This window comes from Amblyraja radiata, chromosome 33 (genome assembly GCF_010909765.2).
Source record: "Amblyraja radiata isolate CabotCenter1 chromosome 33, sAmbRad1.1.pri, whole genome shotgun sequence".
Lineage (NCBI taxonomy): Eukaryota > Metazoa > Chordata > Chondrichthyes > Rajiformes > Rajidae > Amblyraja > Amblyraja radiata.
Window position 1 is genome coordinate 11,319,544 of NC_045988.1, and position 17,860 is coordinate 11,337,403.

General features: G+C 42.2%; 1 protein-coding gene across 1 annotated transcript; it reads right to left on the reverse strand.

Moving 5' to 3' along the window:
• Positions 1 to 1,459: 1,459 nt before the first annotated feature.
• dpagt1 (dolichyl-phosphate N-acetylglucosaminephosphotransferase 1) lies at positions 1,460 to 16,027 on the reverse strand. The gene is made up of 9 exons (XM_033049985.1): positions 15,739 to 16,027; positions 13,071 to 13,191; positions 10,064 to 10,277; positions 7,999 to 8,145; positions 7,324 to 7,408; positions 6,382 to 6,570; positions 5,795 to 5,882; positions 5,097 to 5,252; positions 1,460 to 3,785 (listed from the first exon to the last, which is right to left on the reverse strand). Exons 1-9 carry the CDS (start codon positions 15,945 to 15,947, stop codon positions 3,720 to 3,722), a joined length of 1,275 nt encoding a protein of 424 aa, XP_032905876.1. The 5' UTR covers positions 15,948 to 16,027; the 3' UTR covers positions 1,460 to 3,719.
• Between the last annotated feature and the right edge of the window lie 1,833 nt (positions 16,028 to 17,860).

Here is a 17,860-nt window from a genome sequence, read left to right on the forward strand (position 1 = left end):
TACCCTCCTGGCTGTAACAAGATAATTTTCTTTCTGCCAGTAGGAGTCCTACTAGTGTAAAAACGTCAGAAGTCGAGAGATGTTTGTTCTGTCTAATCTATTATAAAACACCATTTAACCTTTACTTAGCTGAAATTTCACTTGCAGTGCTCATTGAAGATGACAACAAACTGCTCCTGCAATACCACCCAAATGGGATTGCAGTTTTGCAATTCTATGATTTGTTGCAATATTAGTACTTCATTCAAAGAGTTTAAACAACCAAGTGCAGAGAAATAGAGTCGTGGAGCTATGCAGCACAGAGACAGACCCTTCGGCCCAACTCATCCATGCTGACAAAGTTAACTAACCAAGCTAGTCCCACTTGCCTGCACCTGACTCATATCTCTCCAAAACATTCTTATCCATGTACCTGTTCAAGTGTCTTTTAAGTGTTGTAATTGTTCCTGCCTCAACCACTTTCTCTGTCAACTTGTTCCATATATGCACAGCTCATTGTGTGATAAAGGTGTTCCTCGGGTCCCTTATAAATCTTTCTCCTCTTAACTTAACAGACATGGCCGTCAGTTTTAAACTACCCTGCGTTGAGGGAAAGACTGGATATTTACCTTATCTATACCCTCTCATGGTTTAATAAACCTCTATCCCTCAGACTCCAACATTCCAGGGAAAAAAGACCCAGCCTATCCTTTTAACTTAAACCTTCCAAACTCTGTAACAAATCTTGCATATCTTTTTGTACCCTTTCCAGTTTAACAATATCCTTCCTACAGCAGGGGCAACCAAAACTGTACATGGTACTTCAAATGTGGCTTTAGCAATATCGTGTACAGCTGTAACATGACATTCCAACCTCTGCACTAAATGTACCCTGACGATTAAGGCAAACATGCCAAACACCCTCTTCATCATTCCAGCAATCCAAGTCAAGTGTGCCGCTTTGTCCTTGATAGTGCTGAGCTTCTGGAATGTTGCTGGAGTTGCTTATCCCTTGCATGGTGAGTAGACAGTGAGGTGTCAGAAGGAGAGTCACTCACCAACTGATAATCTCTGACCTGCCCTGGTAGACACATTATTTATGAGGCTTAGACACAAAATGCTGGAGTAGCGGGCCAGGCAGCATCTCTGGAGAAAAGGAATAGGTGACGTTTCGGGTCGGAACCCTTCTTCAGACCCGAAATGTCGCCTATTGCTTTTCTCCAGCGATGCTGCCTGATCCGCTGAATTGCTCCAGCATTTTGTGTCTATATTTGGTATAACCCAGCATCTGCAATTCCTTCCTACCCATTATTTATGTGGCTTGTCCAGTTGAATGTCACTCTGAGCTAAGTCACATTAATTTTGGAAGTTAACAGTCATCAAAAGCTGACAAAATCTGAATCTGAATCTGACAAAAAGGTGTATTTTTCACTTTCACATTTGTGAAGAAGCTTGAATTAGGATTCACATACGTATTTTACTGAAGTTTTTATTTGGTTCCTGAAGCCACAGTTGTCAGAGCCCTATTGTTTATATTGTCACCAACTGATGGAGTATCTTATTCTCAATTATGCACACTTCTACACAATTTTATACACAATGTATAAAAAAGTAACATTCTCTTACATATTATTCAAATATTCATTTATCTTTCAAGTTACCAGATTTAGAATAGGGTCACGACAAGACAACACACATATAGGAAAGACTCACCATTAAAAGATTTCCGAGCAGTGGATTAATTTCAGTGTCCAGATGCAATATTTTATTCTTACCATGGACACACAAAATATCTAGCTGATAGAATCCCTGTTCCTTAAACATTATTTTCAATAATTGCTGTTAAATTATCATTATTTAACTGAGGGAAGTAACATGTGATGATAATTGATGCAATTTAATGTGCAGTTTTATTCAGTTGATTGAGTTGTAAAGTCTTATAAATAAATTACTTTATTTTAAGGCTGTCAGCAATGCATCAATGCTGAATGTCTTAGGACTTCATCCAGTGTAGTTTGCTCTTAACATGCTTCTAGTTTCCATTTACAGCTATTATTTTAAGCCTGCAGCTACTTCTTTGGATTATTGACCCCCAAAACAGACTTCTAGGGTAAGGCCCTGATGGTGCCTTCTGTCCATTCCCTCCACAGATGCTGTCTGAAGAAGGGTTTCGGCCCGAAACGTTACCTATTTCCTTCGCTCCATAGATGCTTCTGCACCCGCTGAGTTTCTCCAGCATTTTTGTGTACCTTCGATTTTACAGCATCTGCAGTTCCTTCTTGAACAACATGCTGCCTGACCTGATGGCTTCCTCCAGCATTTTGTGTTTTGCCCCTAAGGTCCTGTTTGTTGCTGTAAATTGCATAAATAACCACTTACTGTCCTTGCAACATGCAAACTTTACAAAAATAAACAATTTACTAACTGTCCCCTTTGCCTCCAGTTACCCGAACCATATAGGAAAGATTCACCATTGGCAGTTCATAGCATTGACCATATTTGTAAGAGTTTACACTTCTCCACATTCTGCACAGCAAAAATTCCCTTTCCAAGAAATCCGAGACAGTGCCCAGGTGTGGAAACACTAGCACCACTCTATCATTCTTCAATTTCACTCAATTTAGAGATACAGCATGTAAACAGGCTCTCCAGCCCACCGAGCCCATACCGAACCTCGATCACCCGTTAACACTAGTTCTATGTTATCCCGCCATCTCATCCATTCCCTACACAAGGGGCAATTCACAGAGTGCAATTAACCTGCAAACCCCAATGTCTGGGGCGTGAGAGTAAACCCATGCGGTCACAGGGGGCACATGCAAACTCCACACAGACAGACCACCAGGTCAAAATCAAACCCGGGTCTCTAGCGCTGGGAGGCAACCACTTGCTTTATTAATAATTTTTGAATGTTAGTTATGCAGTGTGTACTTTGACATTACTAATGGTGTTACTGGCAAACACTGCCTCAAGCTGCATGGCTTTCAAGTTAAAGCTCAGGAATGTCAATACATTTTCTCTTAGTGTAGTCCATCTGCCAGACACAAAGATGTCTCTTCAGATTACCCCCTAAAGTCATTGTTATCACTACTCAGACAGGATATTTTATGAATGAAGTAAAATGCCAGTCGCGAACTGGAATGATGCAAGAGCTCGAGTGATTTTACAATCATTGGTAAGATAAGGGCTCAGTCTCCAGAACTGAACAAATAATCTTGAAATTAAAACAAAGGATTCAAGAAAGTGAAAGGCTCTTCCTTACATCAAGATAGTGAAAGGCTCTTCCTTACATCAAGATAGTGAAAGGCTCTTCCTTACATAAAGCATCCTTTGATATTGCACCAAGTTCTAGAGGAACATAGAGCAAAGATGTGTGCAACATAATGAAGTGCATCATTCAAGAACAATTACATTGAAATTGTCCCCACGCAATTTGGAGATCCAGTCACATTATTTTATGCAGTCACTTAAATCATAAAGACAGACCATTACACACACTCTCTCATTAGATTCCTTCAATGCTCACATGAATTAGATCAAAATATATTCAAGACCAACTTTTAGCAACATTATTTAACAATGAAGTGCACTAACAATAAAAATCAAATCAAAATCCCAACTCCGCACATCCAACCAAGCAATCAATTGACACCCAGGTGTTCTGTAAGCGAGGCAGGCAGGTCAGAGTTAAACAACTCCCAAGAGGAATAATCCATGCTTCAAATATTTGCAAATGAGAATCAGACTTCATAAAACCAGCGGACTAGGTGATAACGGATCAGAAAAGCAAACACACTTCCTGAGACCTGGAGAGGTTGTTAAAGACAAATTGGTTAGAAAATGCAAATACTGCTTTACATTTACAATATCCAATTTTGACAGTGCACAAAGATGAAACTTACTGTGTATGCCCACAGCTGGTCTCTTTACTGGCTGCAAGCATTGAATTAGCAGTGTTTTTTGGTAGGTTTACAAAGGCACTGTCTAAAGTGTGAGAAACGCTTCAGAATGATCAGAAAGGACACAACATGCTGGAGTAACTCAGAAGGTCAGGCAGCATCTCTGGAGAACATAGATAGGTGACATTGCGGGTCGAGACCCTTCTTTAGACTAATTGTAAGATGGTTGAAGAAAGCTGGAAATGAGGAGAGGCAGGACAAAACATGGCAACATAGGTGAGGAGGTTTTTTTGATGTTCATATTGTTGGTTTGAGAGCTACCCAAGCAGAATCCGAGGTGCTGTTCCTCCAGTTTACATGGCCTCACTCTGGCAATGGAGGAGACCTGGGACCGAAAGCTCAGAGTGGGAATGGGCAGGAGAGTTAAAATGATTAGCAACCGGGAGATTCAGTGCAGGACATGGAAACATCCTCGAAGACAGGAGATTCAGTGCAGGTCATCAGAAAAATGCAGCGAAGAGATTGTCACTAAGGTACAATGAGGATGAAAGGAACAGGAAACCTTGAACACAAGTTTTTCCCAATGCCAATACTGGAAGAAACATTAAGAATCTCACGACAAGCACTAACTTCTCATATGCAGTTGCTCAATGGGATTGTATCACCTCAAATACTTATTCTGCACTAGGCTGATCCCATCCCATCCTCCAGATATCAGGTCACCATGTGCACCTCTTCTAACCTCATCTACTGCACCCAATGTTTCCAACGTGGCCTCCTGTACATCGGCAAGACCAAGCGTAGACTCTGCAAATGTTTTGTTGATCATTTGTGCTCGGTCCAGCAAGGCCTACTGGATCTTCCATTTGGATGCTAACCATTTTAACTCCCCATTCCCATACTGATCTTTCTGTCCGGGCCTCCTCCATTGCCAGACTGCGGCAAATTGAAGGAACAATACTTCATATTCAGCTTAGTTGCAATCCAAAGGTATGAGCACTGAATTCTCCAATTTTAGATAACTTTCACCCCCGCATCCCCATCTCCCTTCTGCCCTACCTGTTTGCAGCTATTTCTCCCATCCCCCTTCCCTTCCATCTACACACCTTCCACAATTCAAGCAACTCATCAATTATTTTGTCTCATATCTCCTGTCTGTTCATCTCTGGTCTTTGTCCAACCATGTGCCTATCAACCCCCTCAAGCGGCATGTCTCACCTGAAAGAGCAGAAGTATAATGGTCAGGGTTCTCTCATGCGTCGGGCCTATCAGCTTTATTGCAAAGTTAATCACTGTGAGGTTGTTGCATTCAGTGTATTCGTCATTTTCTCCAATTCCGCGGTTCACCTCCACCAGCCGGAATGTACCCGCCACCTACAAGACAGAGCAAACTTTCATTCTCAAAGTGGGCAGATTTCATACTTTCCCAACCCAGTTTAAAGTAGGGCGCTCCTTCACATCACCTAGTGACTGGAGTCTCTTACTGAAAGATTGGAGTTGCAGAATAGGTCAGCTAGATTGATGATCTGACTGCTCTGTGATAGTGTAAACATGCACTCACTTCATGGGCAGGATTATCTATCCAAGGACATCATGTTTCCATAATACAAGGACGCCATTTCAATCCATTGAGTCTATGCACGCTCAAGAGCAATTACATCTCCCCATTAGGTTTTGATGTTATCTATTCTTCCCACATTCCCTTCAACACCCTCCCAGATTTAAGGAACCAAATCATATATCTTAACTGAAAGTTGAGTACAACGATTCATTGACAAAAATGTGTGTGAAACATTGTCTTTTTTTGAAGTCTTAAGAATGTTTACAAGATCTGCTGCAGAGATGGGGTTAATAAAGAAGACATTGCATTCCATTCAAGTCAACAGGCCACTCACTAATTCTAATATAGCAAGTACCTTTAGTATTAAGTCTCCAAGTTTAGGCAAATCCTTTGTTTTGAATTTTGAGTAACTCATGCCCAGCTTTCCAGTACTGGGGTCAAGTCTGGATGAAGATAAGGGATGAAAAACATAAGAAAATTATTACCAATTAAGTACTAATTGCTGTATTACTTATACTCTATATGTAATACCAAAAGCCACTGGCAAGATATTTTTACATGTATACGTTTCAGGTCTAAATGGGCAGGAGCTAATTGGAAACCCTTCAATGACCCGACCTCTTTGTTAGGTTTCATTATTTTGAGATTAATATGAGGTGCCAATGGTTTGCCATCTTTCAGAAAAGTATCCCCCATTCCATTACATCGAGCACACAGGGTGACCGGACTTTGAATAATGGTGCCATAAAATGGCGGTGCAGACATGTGTAACATACACAAAAAGATTTTAATTGAACCACATTGGATGAGTTTACTTCTAACTGGTCAGCAGATAGACCAGGGCTGATACTGTTCACTTCCTTCACCAAAGATGGTACAATGCCGTGAAAAAGACTGGGACTTTCATTTTAAAGAAAGGCTGTGCGGTAAATATGAATATACCTGGGTAGCCGATGTCGAGGACAGGGAATAATATGGAAAAGCTGAGGCACTGAGTAGAGGAAGTTGAGCGTTTGAGGGATGAAAAACAACATCATGGTCTTGCTAAAGTGACCCAGGATCCCGACCACAGCAAAGGTCATTCCAGCAAAGTAACAGAATGTGTCACCCACGAAGGCGCGGGATGGGTACCTGCAGTACACAAAGCAACACGTTAGAATGACTTCATGTCAGTGAGTTGTGACACAGCCCCCAACGTTCAGTATAAAGTATAAATCCCAGAGTCTAAAACCAGAGCGCACAACCTCTGAATGAAAGGACATACCTTCAAAATGGAGATGAGGAGGAATTTCTTTAGCTAGAGGTTGGTGAATCTGTGGAATTCATTGCCACACACGGCTGTGGAGGCCAGGTTATTGGGTATTTTTATGGCAGAGATTCTTGATTAGGTAGGGCGTCAAAGGTTACATAGACAAGACAGGAGATTGGGGTTGAGAGAAAAGAAAAGATCAGCCATGATTGAATGGCGGAGTAGACTCAATGGGCTGAATGGCCAAATTCTGCTCCTACATCTTATGGTCTTATCCCAATGGAGCAAGAAATTCAAAAGCCTCACCTTTCTACCCTCTGCCACTACATTCTTTGAAATCTTGAAACCTTTGACTATCTAATCTAATTTTTTTATGTGACAGTGCAAAGTTTTGTTTGATCTTAATGCCTTAGTGATTTGAAGTATTAAAATTGTAACACAATACAAAAATGTTGTTATTTGGCACATATATCAATTAGTGCAGTTAGAACAGGTTCTAAGCAAAGCCCAGGCAAGTGAAAGCAACAGTGCAGATCACTTTACAACTCCAGGTGAACCTATACCTGAGTAGATCAGGTACCTGGTGTTGACTGCCTAAGGTAAAACAAGAGAAAATGTAAAATAAATTACAGTACCAATTATTGTACAACAGTCCTAAAGTGGTGAAGAAAAAGGGTATCATGAAGTACAAGGAGAATATGTGGTCATCCTTGTAGTCACCTACAAAGACAAAGAACACATCAGTTAATATTTACAACCAGAGCAGACGAGAGCACAACTTTCTATAATGGTTGCAATGTGTTGCTTTATTCCGTACAAGTTAACACTCTTCTCTTATGCTGTAGGAGAGCTCCCAGTAATAGCTTCTGGAACATTGAAAATTATGAGTACATATCCCAACATTCAGTGTTGCCAAGATGGTAGAATTCAACAAACATAGGAACAGGAGTAGATTGTTCAAACTGTTGTCTTGTTCTGCCAAGGGTGTGGTTACATAGGAACCAGATCAACTTCATTTTTCATTTTATTTAGCATGTGTAGACATTTTAAGCCAAACAACAGCATTCTTGCTGACAAAGTTTGGGTAATGAAATCTGAACCCAAAACAAACGATTACTCTAAATGGATAAACTCCCCATACAAGCCTGTGGCATTGTCACCAGGATGTTTGGAACTGGATGGTTTCAGATCAGAGTTTGTTGTTTGATCCATTAACATCAGGTTAAGCAATACAAGTGTAATAAAATGAACCACTCAATCATCAGGAATGTGAGCCACAGGGTTTGAATTCCACAGATGCCTCAACTCACCATTTAATTCTACTAAGTTGAATATGATGATTGACATGGCAATCACGAGAGATTGCCCAGCCTCAATGCCATTGATGCCAGCCAGAATGTTGATGGCATTCGTGCAGAACACTGCCAGCATCCCCATGTATGCATAATACAGAATTCCTGAAAGGCACAAAACAAAAGGCATGGGTACTGATGCAGGTATTTCATCAGATATTTACAGTACAGCGACACTGCACTTCATCAATTCTGGTTTTACCTCTCCCCCCAGCAGCACCAAATCCTGTAACATAAACATAGACACTGGCATAAAGTATCCTTGGATTCCACATGTGAGGAAATGTACAGAGCTTACATGTCACAGTACAAATTATAGTATAACAGTCCTAAAGTGGCGAAGAAAAAGGGTATCATGAAGTACAATGAGAATATGTGGTCATCATTGTAGTCACCTACAAAGACACCCCCCCCCCAGATTCTATCACTCTCTACATACTAGGGGCAATTTACAGAGGTCAATTGTCCTACCAACCGTACATCTTTGGGTTGTGAGTAGGAACACAATGGAGCACCCAAAGGAAACTCACACGGTCACAGGGAGATCTTGCAAACTTCACACAGACAGCAGCCAAGGTCAAGATCGAATCCGGATCTCTGGAACTGTGAGTCAGCAGCTCTACCAGATGTATCAGTTCTCTTGGCAGCAGCTACAATGGTAGACTACTATCAAAGACATGAATACAAATCTCAGGTGCAATATCAGACTAGCAAAAACATCAATGAAAAGGGTATTATACACCCCCTGCATGATCATTACATCCTTACTGCGATAATTCTTTGGACCTGCAAATTCATAGAATAATATTTCTCGTCTATGCTGAGATCACAACATGTGAATCTCTGCTTTTATTTATAAATAAAGATCATAAGCATCATAAACCTTCAACTGCAAATTGCCAGTCTAATGACATTGTATAAACAGTTGTTGTTTCCCAGAAATTTCATACAAAGTATTTTAATTAGAATCATAGAGCTTGGAAACAGGCCCTTCGGCACAACTTGCCCACACCGACCAGCATGTCCCATCTACCTACTCCCACCTGCCTGCATTTGGCCCATATTCCTCTAAACCTGTCCTATCCATGTCCCTGTCTAAATGTTTCTTAAATGCTGCAATAGTACCTGCCTCAACTAACTCCTCTGGCAGCTCATTCCATACACCCACCACCCTTTGCGTAAAAACGTTACCGCTCACACCTCTCTAAGATCACCCCTCATCTTCCTGCACTCCAAGGAATAGAGTCCTAGCCAGCTCAACCTCTCCCTTTAGCTCAGGCCATACAAATAAAGATCATATAAATGAAGATCATAAGTATCATAAACCACCAAGTACAAATTGCCAGTTTAATGACATTGTATTTGGACGTTTCTAAGAAATGTCATGAAAAATATTTAAAATTTTAAACTGAACTATTGATTTTCAATGGTAAAGCAGAATGTTTCCGTTGATCTGGCTTGGTCAATTACAAACTGAATTATTGCACCCAGGACAAGTGCATCATGGTTTGCCCAAGTTTGGTTTGTTTATCAAAACTTTAATTCTCAGCTTTCTAGTCTTAAGATTTATACATAGTCCAATGCTCAATGGGTAGAGCATGCAATAAAACAAAACAAATTTCAAAGTGGGTGAGGCCATGGCAAAAATTGCAAGCTGGTGCATTTAGGCCATGCTTTGTCTGATGTTAATCATCATAGTCCTTAAAACAAACAAGACAAAAGTTTATTTGTAACAATTACATTGCATGAGTGTAACAGAAAAGGTAGATCGATGCATTAAAATTTTGCAGAATTCTCACATGAATTCTGTGTGGCTGTGGAGATCAAATTAGCCATAAAACAGAATGTGGGTCTTAGCAAAAATGTTGGCACAGACTACAAATCAAACAGATAAAAATGATTGTTTCCTCCTCTTCAACTTGCAAAACAACATGCTCACTACGATAACTAAAACTCCAACTTTAATTGAACTGGCCAGTAGCAATGATGATGCTGCCAGCAGCCTATGAATTCGGGAACTTACCCAAGTCCAAATGGAGACCCAGAAAAAAGCGCAGGGGCTTTGGCACTACAATTGTGGTGTTGCCAAAATTGGTGAAGTAAACCATGAGTAGGGGCAGGGAAGCCATGGTGGGCAGCAGCAACTTGTGTCTCCATCGCAAGTTTAGGACATCGTCAGCAAAGCCAAGGAATATCATGCAGCAGATGGCAAGCAGGGCTCCAATCAACTGTACAAACTGAGAGAAAAAGTTCAAATTAAATTGTGGCACAAACTTAACATTTTAAAATACAGATTTGTACCGAGCTGACTTTATACAAACCTTTGCCCTTTTTGTTATAACCTGTTGTTTCTAATGGATACTTTAGAAGATTACAAGAGTCAAGTCAAGAATCAAGAGTGTTTTATTGTCATATGTCCCAGATAGGACAATGAAATTCTCGCTTGCTGCAGCACAACAGAATATGTAAACATAGTACATAACGGGAGAAAAAAAGTTCAGTGTGTATATATACACATGCACACATACTCAATAAATGAACAAATATAGTGCAATAATAATAATAATAATAGTCTGTTGTAGTTCAGAGCTTATTTGTTGTCGTGTTTAATAGCCTGATGGCTGTAGGGAAGAAGCTGTTCCTGAACCTGGACGTTACAGTTTTCAGGCTCCTGTACCTTCTTCCCGATGGCAATGGTGAAATGAGTGTGTGGCCAGGATGGGGTGGGTCCTCGATGATGTTGGCTGCCCTTTTGAGGCAGCGACGGATATATCCCTTCGATGGTGGGGAGGTCAGAGCCGGTGATGGACTGGGCAGTGTTCACAACTTTTTGCAGTCTTCTCCACTCCTGGACGTTCAAATTGCCAAACCAGGTTCTCTACTGTGCACCTGTAGAAGTTCAAGAGAATCCTCTTTGACATACCGATTCTCTGTAGTCTTTTCAGGAAGTAGCCTTCTTTATAATTGCATCAGTGTGCTGGGTCCAGGAAAGATCTTCGGAAATATGCCCACCCAGGAAATTGAAGTGTTTGATCCACTCCACCATCGACCCATTGATATAAACAGGATTGTGGGTCCTCATCCTACCCCTTCCAAAGTCCACAATTAGTTCCTTGGTTTTACTGATGTTGTGAGCCAGGTTGTTGTGTGGCACCATTTGGTCAATTGGTTGATCTCACTTCTATACTCTGACTCTACAACGAGGTACTTGAAAATAAGTCAGATACTTTTACAAGTTTTCTCATTTACGTATGTGGGTCGAGTCTGAACATTATTTAAGGATATCTGAGGTACACTCTCAATCACACCATAGCCTGACACTGCATTGACACACCAGTTCATTGCACTGACACACCAGTTCACTGCACTATGGCAAAGATTTATCTTTTCCACAAGCAGTGAATTCATCATCATAAACGTCTGACAATTTGCAAGATCAAAATAAATTATGCACGATTCTTAATGGAATAGCACAATGAGAATTAACAATTTGAATTATGATTGTAAACTTGCTTTACAGTGAGATCAACCCTGCTTTATAAAGTGGAGCTGTGGATAAAAAGGATTAGAACCAGTAACTCTTTTACTAAATATTGTTTTTAAACAATGCATATTTTGGTTAGGAGTAGGATGAAAGGCTTTAACGTTCACAATGTGGATAATCAAATATTGGGCGCAGCATAATGATGCCTGAGAGTCTGTGAACTTGGCAGAGCTAGGAGGTAAATGACCTTATGACTCCTACTTCCGTGTTAAACATAAGGAAAGCAATGCTTATGTCCTCAACTCCTTGTTCACTAGTAAATCCATCAACTGAATCCATAAAATTGTACTGTTAAACTAGTAATTGGAGCACAGGAAAGTGCTTATATGGAGTTTGTGGTCTGTGCTTGTAGCAAATTCACAAATGGAGCAGAAGTAGATGAGGGGGACCCGAATCAAGTGTTCAAAGTTACAAGAGGCATATATAGTATAGAAAGTAGGAAACCTTTCCGCATGGCAGATATATCTATGAACTGTGGGCATAGGTTTTAGATGAGAAGCAGGAGGTTTACAGGTTCGCTGAGGAAGAGATTTTTCATCGTAATCTGGGAAACCCTGTCTGATGGAGGCAGGTACTCTCACAACATTAAAGCAGTATCTGCAGAAACCAATCTCCGAGACATGGTAAACTATGAACCAATTGCTGATAATGGGATTAGTATAGATAGGTACTTAATAGTCAGTATTTAGACATTGTATGCTGAAGGGCCTGTTTCTGTGCTGTGCGACTATGACAAATGAGCTTACCTCCCGCGCTCCCGTAAGTGCTTTGAGGTGCTCCGGGTCGGCTGCGGGGACAGAGGCTGAGCAATGGCCGTCAGAGGTGAAGGATGACCCGTTCATGGGCTGATGTCGAGGAGGTATCAGTGTGGTCAAGTCAGCATAGTGACCCACAGGAGGCCCTGAAGCAGATCGGGTGCTACTCTAAGTGGCTGAGTGAGCGGAACGGATGCGGCCTGCAACGGCGGAACAGCAGTAGAGGACACTGACATTTCATCTGGCCACACTCACAGCTGCAATTTTGACCCAGTGCCAATGCCAGGACAACAGTTCTTTATGGCCTAGTTAAGACTCTTAACATTTTTTTTAACAATTGGACTTGAAAGGTATAGAATGGTGTCTAAAATGTGGTGACTTTTGGGTACTGACTCAATGTGGTCTCCTATTTTAAACTTATACATAGTATGAATATGCCTAATGTACAGGAGGATTGTCACCAAATTGTATGCAAAAAAGATTTCACTGTACTTAGGTACACATGATAGTAATGTACCATTGAATCATTGAACATGCAACATTGATTTTAATTGCCAAATCCAATCTCCAAAAAATGTGGCAGCCTATGGTGATACGATTAATAAAAGAGATATGTTTGTTGGTTTATTATTGTAACAATACACAGTGAAAACTTTGTTTTGCATGCTCTCCAGGTATATCATACCATACCACGCAGAATATATTATTTGGTATGGAAGGAGATTACTTACCACATCATGAGGAAAGGTGATGCACTGCTCCTCCGCCCAGCAATGCAGAAAAGGAACAGGAATGAAACAGAAAAGAATGATGAGGAAGACCACACCGCTGATTACTCCTTGAGCTTCCGGGCTGCGAGACAAAGGAGCAAGCATTTACCCCAAATGCAGGAAATGCAAATGATAGTTTGTAAAATGAATTAGCAAATTGCCACAAATCAACTTTACAGAGAGACTAGCTGTTTACCTGCGATACTAACTGACAAATTTTGATTTGGGAAATATGACAATTTTTAAAAACCATACCCTGATTTAGTGATTTTACAAACCTTTAACCGGCAACAGTGTGAAGCCATCATTTTAGACTAGAAGTTGATTCTGCTCCCAAGCAGCAGCTTTAGCTCACCAGCTAATGTATTCCTGAAATGAGATGAGTTCCCTATAGTGGAGACCTGAACACCATGCTGGATGAGACTTCTATGCAGCGCTTTCTCAGCAATACAGTCTCAGTAAACATTAAACTCACGACAGCCCGCACATTACAGACCTGATAGCACTTTTTTGTGGAGCAGCAGGGATTTTTCTCCAATGACTGCCACGCTTTGTCTAGCCTCTTCCCTTTTCCAGCTTTCTTCTCCCTCCCCTACAATCAGTGCGACCCGAAACTTCACCATGTTCTCCAGAGATGCTGCCTGACTTGCTGAGCTACTCCTGTACTGTGTGTCCTTTCGTGTGTCAACCAGCATCTGCAGTTTTCTACTAAGTGTTTTGCATTATATAGATTAGAATTGCAGATTCAGTCATAGTTAAACTAGCACCTGCAGTTCTTTGTTTCTGTGTTTCATTCCCGTTACACTGCGTCTTCCAGCTGGCAAACTACATTCTAATGTCAATGACTGGTCTGGTGACTGACACATTGTGTAACCCAGATCATTTTAATTACACATCTCCTTAGTTATATATCCCACCAATAACCCAATCCTCAGTAGTGACTGATACATCATGCAACCCTGGCTTATCTGTTCCAGCCCTGGTATTCCTCTCCTGGTTGACATATCAGACACTATACACCCCATCCTTATGCCATTCAGTTTCTAACATATATATAGAACAAGCTGCCATAGGAAGCAGTGGAGGTGGGTACAATTACAGCATTTAAAAGAAACTTTGGGCAGGTAGATGGAAACGAGAAATTTAGAATATGGGCTAAATGCAGGGAAATGTGACTAACCCATGTAGACATTTTGGTCGGAGCAGCAAAAGTTGAGCTGAAATACCCGTCTATCTCTAATCATAACCCTGATGTAAACCAGATCATTCCATCAACACCATCCAGAGTCCAATTGCCAGCGTGACATGCAACACAGCCTTCCCCTGTTGGCTCTCAGTTCTCAGTATCCCACCCCAACCCTGCTGAAGCGAATGAACAACGCTGCACCTGCCAGCCCAGGGCAGTACCAGTCCCAAGCCCCTAGTTCCCCCAGAATACAGTCCCCAATCCCCTAGATCACAGTCTTCCAGATTAGTTCCCTGGTCCCCAGATTATAGCCCCCCTATCCACAGATCACAGTCCCCCCAAATACAGTCCACACATCACTGTCACCCAATCCTCAGCTCACAGTCACCCAGAGTTCCCGAAACGTTGCCCATTCCTTTTCTCCAGAGATGCTGTCTCACCCGCTGAGTTACGCCAGCATTTTGTATCTACCCCCAAAATAGTCTGCCGGTCAGTCACCCAGATCACAGTCCCTCAATCCCCCAGATCACCGTCACCTAGATCAGTCCCCCTATCCTCACACCACAGTCACCTAGATCAATCACCCAGATCCCAGTGCCCCCAAAGTATAGTCAACCAGATCACAGTCCCTCAATCCCCCAGATCATAGACCCCATGTGGAATGAGCTTCCAGTGGAAGTGGTGGAGGCAGGTTCGATTTTATCATTTAAAAATAAATTGGATATGTATATGGATGGGAAAGGAATGGAGGGTTATGGTCTGAGTGCAGGTAGATGGGACTAGGGGAAAATAATTGTTCGGCACGGACTTGTAGGGCCGAGATGGCCTGTTTCCGTGCTGTAATTGTTATATGGTTATATATATGGTCCCTGATCACAGAGCTCTAGTCCCCCAAAATACAGTCCACTGATCACAACCATCCAGATCACAGTCCCCCGATCCTTCAAATCACAGTCCCACAACCCCCAACCCCAGATGACAGTCCTCCCCAAAATGCAGTCCACTGATCTCAGTTCCCCAATTCCCAGATCTCAGTTCCCCAATTCCCAGATCTCAGTTCCCCAATCCCCAGATCCCAGTTCCCCAATCCCCAGATCTCAGTTCCCCAATCCCCAGATCCCAGTGCAGGAAGGAACTGCAGATACTGGTTTAAACACAAGTATCAAGATAGACACAACATGCTGGAGACCAAAGTGTTCAAAAGGGAACTGCAGATGCTGGAATATCGAAGGTACACAAAATTGCTGGGGAAACTCAGCGGGTGCAGCAGCAGATGCTGCTGCACCCGTTGAGTTTCCCCAGCAATTTTGTGTACCTTCATGCTGGAGACCAAAGCTCCTCTAGTATCTTTGCTTAAGACTGCGCCAGATCACAGTGGCCAAGTCCAGAGATCACAGTCCCTCCTGGTCTCCAGTCCCAGCCGGGTGGCCGTCTTATGCTCACATTTGCTCCTTGGAGGTTTTGTTGAGGTCGATGCCGTAGAGCCGGGCGGCGATGAAGTGCTGCCTGAAGGCGGGGATGAGGACGGCGGTGGCGAGGAAGCCGAGCAGCGAGCAGCCCAGGTTGATCAGCAGCGGGATGGCGGGCAGGCCCGACATCTGCGGGCGGGGAGAGTGACGAGGTGAGCAGGCCCGGCCCGGCAGGTCTGACATGCGAGTAATGCCGGGCTCGTCGCCTCATCCCACGGCCGGGGCCCGCAACGACTAGGCCTCTCCACGCGATGCGCATGCGCGCCGACAGCGCGGTGATTGCTGGGATTTGTAGTCCGTCTGTCCAGTAACTCACTGTATGTCATGTTGTTACTTGTGGGCGGAGCACCAAGGCAAATTCCTTGTATGTGAATACTTGGTCAATAAACTTACTTACTTACTTATCCAAGGGTGCAGTGGTTGGTGAGATAGATACAAGATGCTGGAGTAACTCGGCAGGACAGGCAGCATCTCTGGAGAGAAGGAATGGGTGGCATTTCGATCGAGACCCTTCTTCGGACTGAGAGTCAAGGGAGAGAGAAACTACAGATATGGAAGGGTTCAAAGGTGTGAAAAGTTCATAAATTAATAAGTAATAGGAGCAGAATTAGGCCATTCGCCCCATCAAGTCTACTCCGCCATTCAATCATGGCTGATCTATCTCTCTCTCCTAACCCCATTCTCCTGCCTTCTCCCCATAACCGCTGACATCCGTACTAATCAATGACATCCAGACTAATCGGGGAAAGATTAGTAATCAAGGACAGATGAAAAGGACAGATCAAAGCAGATGCTGATCAAGGCAATGTGGGAGGAAGGAACTGCAGATGCTGGTTTACACCGAAGATAGACAAAAAATGCTGGAGTAACTCAGCAGGTCAGGCAGCATCTCTGTAAAGAAGGAATAGGTAACATTTTGGGTCGATACCCTGCTTCACAGTCCCCCCCTCCGTACCAATAGCACCTGTAGTTGGGATCGAACCAATGTCTCCGCTGCTGCATGTGCTGTAAGGCAGCAACTCTACCGCTGCGCCACCGTGCTGCCCTAAAGCACAATCATATATACATCAGTACAGGAGTGCAACAATTGTAGTATTGAATGTAGTAGACCATTCGGCCCTTCAAGCCAGCACCGCCAATCAATGTGATCATGGCTGATCATCCCCAATCAATACCCCGTTCCTGCCTTCTCCCCATATCCCCTGTCTGACTCAGCTATCTTTAAGAGCCCTATATAGCTCTCTTGAAAGTACCCAGAGAACCGACTTCCACTGCCCTCTGAGGCAGAGAATTCCACAGACAAATCTGAGCTGCTTGACTGCAACTTTGTATTTACATTGTTGGTTTCTTAGCACTGTGAAGAAAATAGCACAGTAACTGATACTTCTGCTCACCATACAATCAACAATGCCAAATGTCCAATTTGGATCTTCTGATCACATCTGTGCACCCAGGCAGTGTGAAATGTGTGTGAAACTTATCAAACAATATCTAACTGGAAAAGCAGTACACTAATCTCAAATTATAAATAAACACAATAACTCCAGCTTTAAAGTTGCTTTTATTTCACAACTAAGATTTTCATTCGTTTTCTGCATTCAAGAATTCGAAATATTAATGCACAATTGATGCCTCCTGGTGGTGAAACACACACAATAGACCAATCTTCCAGAAATGCACATTTTATGAATTAGCACCAAGAAATGAACTAAAGCTGTGACAACCTCTAAATTGTCACTTCTCAGTGTCAATAATTGCTAATTAAATGAACAAAGTGTTTTAAATTTAAAAAAAACATTGAAGGTTAAGAGATGTATTTATTCTGTGAGCATTTCACAGAACAATGCAACAAAATAGAACAATGTGTAGACAATGTGGGTTAGAAATTCACCTGTGAAGTTGAATGTTGTACCCCAGTAAACTAATGCTGTGATAATGTAATCTCAGACGTTACGCAGTTGCGTTCGCAGCTAACCATTTTTATTGCGCTTTTCTGTAATGCAAAGCCACATTATCTGTGCATGCACCAAGAAATGCGAGTTGTAAAAAAAATGACACACAAATACCGTAAGAACAAATTTTTATTCTGTATATCA

What these genes read in the sequence shown, in the direction of transcription:
- dpagt1 (XM_033049985.1), bottom strand. Translation starts at nt 15,947, where the DNA reads ATGTCAGACCTGCCGGGCCGGGCCTGCTCACCTCGTCACTCTCCCCGC. An exon ending in GGGTCTCCATTTGGACTTGG is followed by an intron (nt 8,146 to 10,063) that starts GTAAGTTCCCGA and finishes TGTGCCTTTCAG; the next exon opens with GAATTCTGTATTATGCATAC. An exon ending in TTATACTTCTGCTCTTTCAG is followed by an intron (nt 3,786 to 5,096) that starts GTGAGACATGCC and finishes CAACCTCTCCAG; the next exon opens with GTCTCAGGAAGTGTGTTTGC.